Raw genomic sequence first — 11,415 nt, forward strand, 5'->3', positions numbered from 1 at the left:
GGGGCCTTCCCGGAGGACACGGTGCATCCCCGGCACTGTGGGGCAGCACTTCCCGTTCAGCTACAGGCGCTAACCCCGTGTCGGGACAGACAGACAGACGGCAGTCTCAGGAAACCAAACGGGGACAGACCCCGATGTGCCGTGTCACACGGCGGGTTTTTCCCGCAGTGAGCGTCGCACCGAGATGCAAGTTTGAGGGAGAGGCGGCCTCGGGAGGCCCGCCCTCACCCGGCACAGGGAGAGCCAGGCCGGGGCGCAGTCGCTCTAACGAGAAAGGGGAAATGATGCCGTTTCCAGAAGCAGCATGGCATAGTATGTTCCAGAGCTCGGAGGAGCAAAAATGTCTTTAAAATGGCATCTGAAGGGATTAATAAGACGGTATGAAAACCAGGAGCTTGTGTCCTCCGAAAGCCCCCGTTACGAGACTCCACAGACGGCGGAAGACAGAGGACAGAGGGAGGGCCCAGAGCCCGCCTCACCCCCCTCCACATCTCTCTCTGGAAAAGGAGTGATTTCCTTTTTTACAAAGCAGAGGAGCACTCGGGGTCTTCTTCATCACACGCGTCCCGTCCTTGACCTGAAGGTAGAGGCCCCGGGGACTGGGGCAGCTCACTCTCCGCCTGAGGCTTTTTCTCCCGAGCTGGACCAGACACGCACAGAGCCACCAGGGACCTGGAGAAGCTCAGTGACCGGAGCACTGGGGAAACCAGGAACCCAAAGGAATTTCCTCTTTCTGACCAAAGGCGCCTGAGAAAATCCTGCCGTGGACACCGTGCTCTCTGGGGAAGACTGGGCACTGCACCCCGAGAGCGGAAGGCGCGGGGTGTCTGCTCCCACCACGATGCAGCGCTGTGCTTGCAGCTCTGGGCAGAGCAATAAGACAAGAAAAAGAATGAAGCGTGCAAATACGAAAAGAGGAGGGGAAACTCCCAGGCGACACAATCTTATACATTTTTTTAAACACTGAAGGATTCCACTAAAAATGTATCGAAACTAATAAATTCAGCAAGTTTGCTGGGGTTGCTATAAAGAAATCAGTTGCTGGTTTCTACACACTAGCTATGGACATCCTGAAAATGAAGTTAGGAATCATCCATTTACAATAGAATAAAAATAAAACACTTAGAAATACCAACAGGAGTGCAAGACCCCCCCCCCCACTGAAAACTGCAGGGCGCTGTTAAATGGCAGCCTGAGTTCATGGTCAAAGATTAGCACCAAGACGGATGGCAATCCTTCTCTAATCAACCTACAGACCTCACGCAGCCTCTGCCAAAACCCCAGCCAGCTTCTTCGCCAAAACGGAGGAGCCGGAGCTCCAGCGCGGACCAGGGTGCGGCATTGGCCTGTGGGCTTCAAGGTGCCCGCCAGGGAAACCGAATGGAGAATCTGGAAACCGACTTTCCAGATCAGGAGTCCCAGGACCATTTAAGGAGGGAAGGCCTTTTTGACGAATGGCGAGGGGCTCTGGCACATCCATGGGCAAAAGAAGGGGGCTGGACCCCCACCTGGCGTCATACACAAAATTAACCCGGAACGGATCAAAGACTTAAACGCAAGCACTAAAACTATGCCCCGGGGGGCAGGGGGGACTCTCGGAGGCAAAAGCACCGATGTAATTAATCTTCCACCTTGAACCAAGCAACGGTTTCTCGAATATGACACCAAAGACAACGAAATACAGACAAATTGAATGTCATCAAAATTAAAGACTGTTTTCCTGTCAAGTACATGATCAAGAAAGTGAATAATTAGCCCACAAAATGGAGAACATATTTGCAAATCATATATCTGACAAGAAATCATGTTTTGCCAACTATATCTCAGTAAAGTTATTATTAAAAAAGAAAAAAAGACCAGCCTGGGTGTGTTTCAGAAGCACAGACACACATTAGGCAAGTGGGGGGGAGGGTGTTTTCAAATTGATCATGAGTTTATCACGTAACACAGCCCTTACAACGCGATACAGTTGCACAAACGTGTTTTTCTTTTATGAGGAAGTTTGTTCCACTGTCGTCCCCTCCCTTCTCCCAGCCGGGCTACTCCTTCCCCCTCGGTCCCCACAGAGGGTCCCCAGGCCGGTGCTCAGCCGACAGGGCGGGCGGGGGGCGGTCGCTGTGACCTCCGGGCGTGCAAACACCGCCCTCCACAGTCACCGTAGGTCCCACCCCACCTGGGCGACCTGCGGGCCCGGGGGCGGGGAGAGGCGGCGCAGGCGGCCGCGATCAGGGCAGGACGCCGCCAGAGAGGCCCCGGAGGCTTGGGGAGGCCTGGTGGCGGGATGTGGTCCCCGGGCGGCCCGCAGGGACCCGCGGGCTGGGACCGCCGCAGGGTGGGCGCCCGGCTGCGCGCGGCGCTGGCGGGGCTGCAGGAGCTGCAGGGGCTGCGCGCCAGGCAACAGGCGCTGGTACGCGGCGCCCTGGCCGAGCACCCCCCGCCCGCGCCCGCGCCCGCCGCCCGCCGCGCGCCCCGCGCTCAGGAGCTGAGGCTGGAGGCGGCGCTGGCGGCGTTGCAAGACCAGTTGGTAAGGAGCGCGCGAGGGGCCCTGGCGCCGGGGGCCCCGGTCCAGGTGCGGGCGGCGCGCGCAGGCCGGCGGTCCGACGGATTGGCCAAGGGGAGTCCTCTGGAGTTTGGGCTCCAAATGAGTGGGACGCGGGGGCCCGAGGGACCGGGAGCCCCTTCCGGACTCTGGAAGCAGCAGAAACCGCGCCGCGCTGAGCCGGGTGCAGACGGGGGCGCATTCCTGTGGGTTCGAGTTTCACGCCGCCTGATAAGGACGCAGGAATCGGCGTCCGCGGGGGGCCCCGAACCTTCCTGTGATCGGGTGGCCGGGAGGCTTCTTTCTGCTGTAGGTTCGGGGGCAGCAGTGCCGGCGCGCACAGCGCACCCCCAACGGCCCCCAGGAATGTGCTGAGGTTGAATGTGTCATCGTGACAAAATGCTGGGGGAAGCCCGCGGGGGTTCGGCCGCGGACCTGGAGACGCCGAGAAGCCCCAGGCCTCGGCGGGCATTACCTGGAGCCTTCTCCCCCGGACCCCGGGGCCGCTTCCTTGTCATAGACAAGTGGCGTGGGGATGGCGGCTCCTCGGGTCTTAATCCGCTGCACGGTTTCATTTTCTGTATCAGAAACAACTCAAAAGTGTCTGTGCAATATTATAGTGTGTTTTAGAGGAAAAAGTAAAAGGCTGCACGGAAAGATTTCTATAATGGAGTTAACGCCATTACTCTACATGAATTTTTAAATTAGAGACTCAGAACTGCCCTGTTTCAAAGTTGCTGCTGCTACTGAGTCTCCGGCTGCAGCTCCGCCCGCTGTTAGCTGCCGGCCATCCGCAGGGAGGCCTGGGTCCCAGACTCCTCCCCCAGGTCTTCCCGGATGGCAGACACCAGACGCTGCAGCCGTGCCAGGGTTCAGCAGCTGCTCAGGGAGGGACGCAGCCGGCCACCCCCACCCCGTGCACCCCACCCGGGTCTCGGCCACCGTCGTGTGCTGAGGGATACCTTTGCTCTCAGGCATGTGCCGCCTTACACGTGAGCTCGGTGCACATGCAAGAGCCCACATAGCGTCCCTCGGGAGAGCGGCTGGACGGGCCCCGGTGTGAGGCGGCAGGAACAAGTTGATGATTAACTCGGCTGCAGTCACACACAGATGGACTTGTGAGCACCAGCCTCTAATTACAAGTAGCCTCTGGAAGAGAAGATCAAACAAGCTCTTTTGTTTAAATATTTTTTTAATGTGGGGACCAGAAGGAACACGCAGACTTTGTCTTGAAACTGGGTTTTGGGAACAGACTCTGTGATGGAAAGGAGAGAGGGCTTGCGCCTGTGACGTCAGCTCGCCCTTTGCCCCTCCACATTTTCTTCCAGGGAGAACATGGGGCGTGTCCCGGCTCCCTGGTGCCCGTGCAGATGCTGAGGTCCCGGCCGCTGCACACGTCAGTAACTCCCGGTCAGCCCGCCCCTGCCCCCACGCCCACCTGGTCAGGGACCACGGTTCAGGTGTGAAGGCAGAAAGGCCGTTTACCTGGCCCTCGGCACCTCCCACAGTTTCCCTAGCGCAAGAGGGCGGCGGCCCGTCCGGGGTCCACAGCAGCATTCCTCACATTCTGCGTCTGAAATCCCAGCCCAGCGCCGCCCAGCGCGCAGTAGGTGCTCAGCGGGTGTGTAGTGGGTGAGGGACGTGTCTGACGCTGTGCCAGCCGGGAGGTGATTTCAATCCCCACCGTCTCCGGGGGTGGATGTCGGAGCCAAGGAAGCCCGTGACCCCTGACTGAAGCCACCCCCGCCCTCCGGGCAGCCCTGTGCTCGGGTTTGTGCCTCCGGGGAGACCAGTCACCCCGTTTCTGATGCAGACGGGCTTGGATGCCCAGGAGTCTGGAGGCTCCCTCACGCACCAGGTGGCGCCGCCCTTGGGCGGGAGGTGAGGACAGCGAGGTCTCACCGGGAGCATTTCCTGGTCCTGCGTGCTGCGGGTCCTGACTTGTCCCCAGCGTTCCGCGGGCAGTTTCGCAATCCACGCCGCAGGACCAGCGGAGGGCCCGGCTGTCGCGGTGCACAGCGCACCCTGGTTCCCCAAGACTGGCTGCAACCGCTGCCTGAACCCTCGGGGGCAGGAGCTCGCTCAAGGCCACGAGTGAGGGCCAGGCAGCCTCGGGGCTGGAGGCCTCCGCCTTCGGGGAGTCTCGGGCCTGTTGTCTCGGAGGCTGACCTGTGCCCGGCCTTGGCTGCTGATTGATGGGCCTGTTTTCAAGGGAGGGTGTGGCGTGGACCCGCCCACAGACAGCCAGGGAGCCCAGGTGTGAAACGTGTCCTTTCCTGTGCTCAGCTTTCAAGGAAAGAGAGGCGGTGTCTGAGATGCCACCTCTGGCCCCTCCGAGTTGGGGCACTTCCTGCCTTCGTCCCCGGGACCTGCCCAGGGGTCCGAGCAGGCTGGCTGTCGGGCAGGTGTGGGGGCTGGGGTGGGAGGCGGCGGTGCTCTGTGGGAATGGGGGCCACTCAGACTTTTGTGTGTGCCCAACGTGTGTCTTCAACGCCGTCCCTGGAGAGACGTTGTCAGACTCTTCGTGGTTTGTGGTCCCCCAAACTCTCTGTGGTTGCAGGGCGGCTTGTTGAAATGCTGGTTCCCAGGCGTGCCTCTGAGCCCCAGTCAGCGGGTGTGGCAGGAGCCAGGTGTGCTCTCTGTCATCGCCGGGCACCGCCCAGACGGGGAGCCTGCAGGTTGGAGGGTGGAGGGGCCCCCACCGCCCCCGTCACTCAGCACCCTCTGGGCCTGGGCCTGCGGCGGTCACTGAGACCCTGATCGCAGAAGGCACTTTGGATTCAGCAGAGTCAGATACCGAGAAGAAGCGAGGGGACAGCCAAGACATAAAACCCTGAGTGAGGCAGAAGAAGGGTTAACGAGGACAGCGCAGACCCTGAGTGGGGAGCCCTGGGTGGGCAGAGGGCCCCCAGGCTGCAGGAACCCGTCAGTGGGCAGCTGCCACGCTGCACGGTCTGGACACTAATCAGAAACCACCCCCAGAGGCCTGCCTGGCAGTGGGTCCCCACACAGACACAGAGGCTACTCTTGTTCTGGAAGTGGGGTTGGAGAGGGAGGGAGGAGGCCAGCTGGGGGGTCTGGGAGGCGGCCCCCGCAGAAGGCCTGGCAGGGCAGAGCCAGCTGCCTGGTGTCGACACCGAGGTGTGCTGAGCACAGGAGCCGACCTTTCCATCCGAGCCTCACTCTGGGTCTGGACGGGAACACCCTCAGGGCAGCTTCCATCTGCAGGAAGGCCCATGCCGGCCCTTCGGGAATCTAAGTGGTGGTGCGTGCCGGATGCCAGCTGGGAGCTCCTCCGCACCGCCGGCTGGCTCTGCCTCGGGCACCGGGAAGCTCCCCCCAGGGTGGGGCGCGCCAGGTGAGCGGCCAGGACAGCGACCCGTCTCCTGGTTCCAGGCACAGGCTCCGGTGGAGTTGGGGGCTGGTGTGACCGAGTTCCCTTTGCAGGTCACACTGGGGCTGAGGGGCCACGGCCATCAAACAGGGAGGTCACTTGGGACCCGGTATGGGGTGCTCAGGAGAGCAGCGGGCGGGCGTGAAGGTCGACCGGGCGCCGCGCCCCCTCGCCCTCTGAAAGAGCCGGCAGGGGCCCCCACCTGCCTCTCTCCCGGCCTCCGTGCCCTCGGCGGCGAGATCACCGGAGCGGTTTTCCTGGGCCCCAAGTTCCGGGGCTCCAGGATCTCCTCACTCCCTACCTGCAGTCTGAAGTACGCTCAGGCGTTTTCTTAAACAGGACGAACCACATAATTACATCCGTCCATTATTTTCCTCGAACGTAATTGTTAATCAAAACCAGAGACGGGGGCAGTGGACCTCGAAGCTGCCTCACCGGGAGGAGGAAGTCGGGGCTCAGGGACACGCGAGGCAGGTGGTCCTCACGCACACCCGCGGCGCGTGCGCCTGTGTGTGTGGGTGATGAGCAGTGACCACACACATGTGGGCCTGTGCTGCGGGATTTGTGCATGCATGTATTATATGTGTGCTGCATGACATACACATCTGTGTGCACATGTGTGGGTGCATTATAAGCTCCGACCACATGTGTGTATTGTATGTTGTATGATGTGTGTGTTGTGTGGCGTGCTTGGTGTGTTCTACCATGTGTTGCATGCATGTTGTGTAGCACACATGTGTGCCATGTGCACATTCTGGAATGTACACGCTGTATGGGTGGTGCCCACAATGGCCCACCCAGGTCGCTGCTGAAAGCTGAGACCTAGAGATGCGGAGCCTCCAGGCAGTGCTCAGCTGGGGCGCTCGGGCCGGGGGCCCTCGGGCAGCTTTCGGGGGTCAGGGTGCAGGCAGCACTGGCACTGTCCTGGCTGTGCTGCCTCTCCCACCCCAAGAGCCTGTGAAGCTGCACAGGCCCATGGGGGCCTGTTTCCCTCCGGGGGGCCTTCCTCCCCCTTGAAAACCCAGGTCAGCTGCCCCCGATGCCTGGGCCAGCGCTGCGGGTGCAGGGTGCAGGACGCAGGTGCCAGACACGAGGCCCCTTCCCCGGGCAGCACCCACCACGGGCGGGTTTCCGAGCAGGCCGGCCCTGACTCCGTGCACAGGCGGCGCCACTCTGCACCCTCACGGATGATGTCCAGGCAGGGAAGCCACCATGCGGAGAAAGCCTGCTGGGGGCGGGAAGGGGGGCTGCCTGAGGAGCCAGACCACCTCTAGGGGTGGGGCGACCACCCAGGGTACGCACGGGGCAGCGGCCCAGAGCCCCAACGCCTGTGCCCTCCGCCTCCCTAGAACCGGTTACGACGCCAGGACGTGGGCCTGAAGACCCAGCTGGACCACCTGGACCAGCAGATCAGCGAGCTGCAGCTGGGAGTGCGGAGGTCGTCCGCCGAGGGCCCGGACAGCGACAGCCGGCCCAGCTCCGGTACATGCCACACACAGGCACAAACACATGTGCATATCCCCACACTCATGTGCACACAAAGATGCAGACACGAAAGTGTGTGCGTACCCGTGTGCTCCTGTGAGTGTGTGTGTTTATATACACAAGTGTGCCTCGCATTCACATGTCCACATGTACGTGTGATGGTGCACACATGATCCCCTGTACACACAACACACGTGCCCAATCATGCTACACACACGACACACCACACACATATACACCCTCACAGTCACCCACACACCCGCCAAAGCACACCCTGCACTGACCGCCCTGTCCGCCCCATCCAGGCTTCTACGAGCTGAGCGACGGCGGCTCCTGCTCTCCGTCCGCCTCCTGCACGTCCGTGTACAGCGACTGCCTGTCCTCCTCCCTGGGCACCCTGCTGCCCGCAGCCCCCACGGCCAGGACCAGCGCAGGGGCCTGCCGGCCCTGGTCTGCTGACGAGGCCACCGTGTGTGGGGGTCCCCTGCCCGTGCGGGGCCGGCCGGCCGCTGGGGGGCGTGCAGGTCAGCCTCCGCAGGGCACCGCCCGGCCCCGGCCAGTGTCCACAGGTGCGAGAGCCAGGAGGGGTGGGGGGCGCATCCCGGCTAGTGGGATGCGGGGCACAGCAGGGGGCCTGCCTGAGCGTGGGGGCCGCTCCTCACGTCCTGTAGGCAGTTTGGGGTTTGGATGGAGGTGGAATCCAAGACCCCCCACAGAGCTGTTGTGAGAAGCATGTTTTCTTATTTAAATGAACATCAGAATGCTTTTAGAACATCCTTCCACACCCTCGCACGCCTGCCTGGAGTCCACACTCCGTGACGTGGGGACCACAAAGACAGTGGGCCTGGGAAGCCCGGTGCACGAGGGACCCCTCTCCAGCCCAGGCTGTCCCTGGAGGAAGGGCCTTGTCCTCGGACGCATTTTATTTCCAGTACGAGACCTGGTTCCTGAAACCCATTTGGTTGTTCCCCAGTGCGTGGCGCCAGCTCCCCCTTGTCCCCAGAAAGGTCTGTCCCCAGTGTCTGTCCAGAGGCAGCCGTGTGGCCGCAGGCGCCCGCCCTTCTGGGTGTCCTCCGGATCAGAACGGACGCGGCTGGAGTCCAGGGCTGATGGTCCAAGCCGGCACCATGCGGGAAGGGTTGGGGCGCCCCAGGAACGCCAGCAGCAGGCCACGCGCTTTTCTCGGGGACGGAGGAGGCCGTCCCGGGGGACACGCGGCCGCGGGGGGGCACAAGCCCTCATCTCTGTGTCTGCTCCTTGTTCTCTTCCCAGGCGACCTGGACAGAGTGCTGCCGGCTGAGGCCAGACTCCCAAAGGCTGACGCAGATGCCAGGCCCAAGTCCCTGCTCTGCCACGGGCTGGGCCTCCGACCCCATGGTCTGGACCCCAAGTACCAGTGCGACCTGGTGTCCAGGGGCGGTGGGGAGGTGTACCTGTTCCCAAGCCCCTTGCATGCAGTGGCTCTGCAGAGCCCCCTCTTTGCTCTGACCAGGGAGACCCCACAGGGTGACAGCCACTTGCCGCCCCTTAGCAAGTCCCCTCCCGGCCCCTCAGGTCCAGGCTCGGTCCGGCCTGGGCGGGTCCTGGAGGCGGGCTCAGCCCAAGCCTACATAGACAAGCTGCTGGGACTGCGGGGCCAGAGGAACCTGCTGAGGGGTGTGGTGTGTGAGCAGGGTCCCCCGGGGTGCGAGGTGCCCCTGTCCCAGAGAGCAGAGTGTGCAGGTGGCCCAGAGAGGCTGACCCGCTCCCCAAGAAGGGCAGATGCCGGTCAGGGGGCTCAGAAGAGGGAAATGGGCAGGAACAGCCTCGAGCAGCGGGGACCTGCACCCCTTGTGGGCCCCCCACACCCCAGCAGCCTTTCCGAGGACAGACACAAGCCCTCTAGCAGCTGCATCTGTGTGGGGACCATTCTGGGCTCCCCTCAGCTAGGGGGTGGGTGCCCCTCCAGCTGTTCCCGGGCTCAGTGGGTCACTCCTGAGGGCTGGAGGGGCAAGGCCACGTCACCCACCAAGGCCCCCAGGCCCTGTGTCCACTCGCACTCTGTGGCCAGCAGAGCTGCCCTGATGGGGCTGAAAATGGGCCAGAAAACGGGCCAGCCCGTGACAAAGGCTGTGAGGATGGGGAGGGGGACCTGCAACAGGGCACTGGGGTCAGGCCGGCAGCTGCCACCCTGGGGCGCCCTCCTGGCCCCCCAGCGTCCCCCCGCATGGGGTGCTTGGCTCAGGGGGAGGCCCACCCAGGCCATGGAGGCCCCTGGCCGATCCTGCTCTGAGACCAGCCTCTACCCTGTGTCCTTCCTCGTCCCCCTGCTGGTGGCCGGCCGGGGGGGCCACAGGGCATCGGCCCACGCCTTGTTCCCCATGGAAGCGGCCCCTCCGGTGGCAGCTGGCGGCGAGGCCCGGAGGCGGCAGCGCAGGTGGCTGTCCTCTGTAGAGATCGCAGCTGGGGCCCGCCTGGCTGGTGCAGGGCCCCCGAGGCCAGCCACAAGGAGAGGGGCGGGACCGCCGCCTGCGTGCTCCCCGGCCAGGCCCAGGCCGCTGAGCCGGGATGCGCAGGCCGGGAGCCTGTCTGGTGCCTCCGAGCACTCGGCCGAGTGCTCCTCCCTGTTCCACTCCACCATCGCCGAGACCAGTGGAGACGAGGCCAGCGACCACACCGCCAACTGCTTCGCGGACCGGGAGTCCAGTGGCAGCGACGCGGAGGACAGCGTGCAGAGCCCCAGGGGCCGCCCCCCGCAGCCCCCACGGGCGCCCACCTGCGCCCGGCCACCCCTGCCCCCCGCGCCCAGACTGTGCCGCGTCAAGGCCTCCAAGGCCCTGAAAAAGAAGATCCGCAGGTTCCAGCCGGCCGCTCTGAAGGTCATGACCCTGGTGTAGCCCAGGGGCTCTGGCTGGAGCCCCCCGAGCCAGGCCCAGTGACCAGTGCTCCAGGAGAGGCCACGCTCCTGAGGAACCGGGCGGAGCACGTGTGGCAGGCACGCAGGGGACCCCAGGGCTGAGGACGACGAAGTCCAGCTTATTCGCCTGTTTAACACGCAAACACTTCTCCTGCGCGGTCGCCAGTTCCTTCTCCAAAGTCGCGGCTGGGAGCGCGGCCGTGGTCTCAGGAGAGGAGGGGAAGGGGCCCGCAGCCCCCGAGCCTCGGGACGCCTTTCCCCGCCCACGCGGACATGCACAAAGAACCCACGACGCGGGGTCTCACCAGCCACCCTGCCTGCCTTGTGGAGACTGCTCCCAGACCCTCCCGGGTCTGCTGCCACCTGGGGACGGTCACCTCTGTCCGGCTCTGCCTGTGCCCAGTCCCTGCACGGCTGCCGCACGGCAGGTGGGAACAGGGTGGTGGAAGCCCACGGTGAACCCCCCGCAGGAATCAGCACGCAGCTGACGTCATTTCCTTCGCAAGTCACAGCAACGCACTTTCCTTCCCTGTCCCTCCGCGCGTCGTGTTGTCCAGCAAACCCTCATTCCCTCCATCCTGTGGCCACTCTTACCCAAGCGGGGGAACATTCATGCGAGTGCAGCCCAAGCTTGGGTTCCGAGACCCTACGTGGAGCATAAAAGTGTTTTTGAAAAAAATAACTTTTTTTGGTGTTTATTTGTCAAATGTCCCTGGACTTTTCCCGGGGGAAGACAGGATTACAGGGAGGCACCTGCCGGGCCACTTTCTCCCGGTGACCCGAAGCTTCTCCTCGGTGGGACAGGAGGCCCGGGAAGAGGGGGGCGTTACTCCTGGGCCCTCGGGGGGTCTGGAGCCCTCATTCCTGCCCCCGGGAACTTTTGGAGGAAGACTAAAAACAGCCAGAAGACCAGATTCGCTGGCGTTTAGAGACGTGCTAGGCATTAGTTAGGTGTTCATGCGGCAGCCGGTTCCAGAGCCAGTGTCAGGAGGTGAGCATCTGAAAAAGCGGTGGACATTTAGAACTGGGACATGGTCTGTGTAGACGGAGGTTTCTGAAGATGGGGGGGGGGACGGCGCTCTCTGTAAAATCAGAGACACA

The 11,415-nt window shown here is 63.0% G+C and overlaps 1 protein-coding gene across 2 annotated transcripts; it reads left to right on the plus strand.

Moving 5' to 3' along the window:
* Positions 1-2,172: 2,172 nt before the first annotated feature.
* Positions 2,173-10,965, plus strand: DACT2 (dishevelled binding antagonist of beta catenin 2). Of its 2 annotated transcripts, none has more exons than XM_037126170.2 (4): positions 2,173-2,524; positions 7,283-7,415; positions 7,724-7,987; positions 8,691-10,965. In XM_037126170.2, the coding sequence occupies exons 1-4, from the start codon at positions 2,282-2,284 to the stop codon at positions 10,292-10,294; spliced, it is 2,244 nt and encodes a 747-aa protein (XP_036982065.2). In that variant the 5' UTR covers positions 2,173-2,281; the 3' UTR covers positions 10,295-10,965. The 2 variants fall into 2 exon arrangements, with proteins under 2 accessions (XP_036982065.2, XP_036982066.2); XM_037126171.2 differs by having other exon boundaries at positions 7,724-7,942.
* Positions 10,966-11,415: the final 450 nt, after the last annotated feature.

The sequence above is a fragment of the Artibeus jamaicensis genome, unplaced genomic scaffold (genome assembly GCF_021234435.1).
Source record: "Artibeus jamaicensis isolate MK-2021 breed Jamaican fruit bat unplaced genomic scaffold, CSHL_Jam_final contig_497, whole genome shotgun sequence".
In the NCBI taxonomy this organism is placed as follows: Eukaryota; Metazoa; Chordata; class Mammalia; order Chiroptera; family Phyllostomidae; genus Artibeus; species Artibeus jamaicensis.

Bases quoted from the DNA above. Each gene is read 5' to 3' on its own strand.
- DACT2 (XM_037126170.2), top strand. From the start codon at position 2,282: ATGTGGTCCCCGGGCGGCCCGCAGGGACCCGCGGGCTGGGACCGCCGC. The intron at 2,525-7,282 runs GTAAGGAGCGCG...CCGCCTCCCTAG, and splicing joins CGGCGTTGCAAGACCAGTTG to AACCGGTTACGACGCCAGGA. The intron at 7,416-7,723 runs GTACATGCCACA...CGCCCCATCCAG, and splicing joins CGACAGCCGGCCCAGCTCCG to GCTTCTACGAGCTGAGCGAC.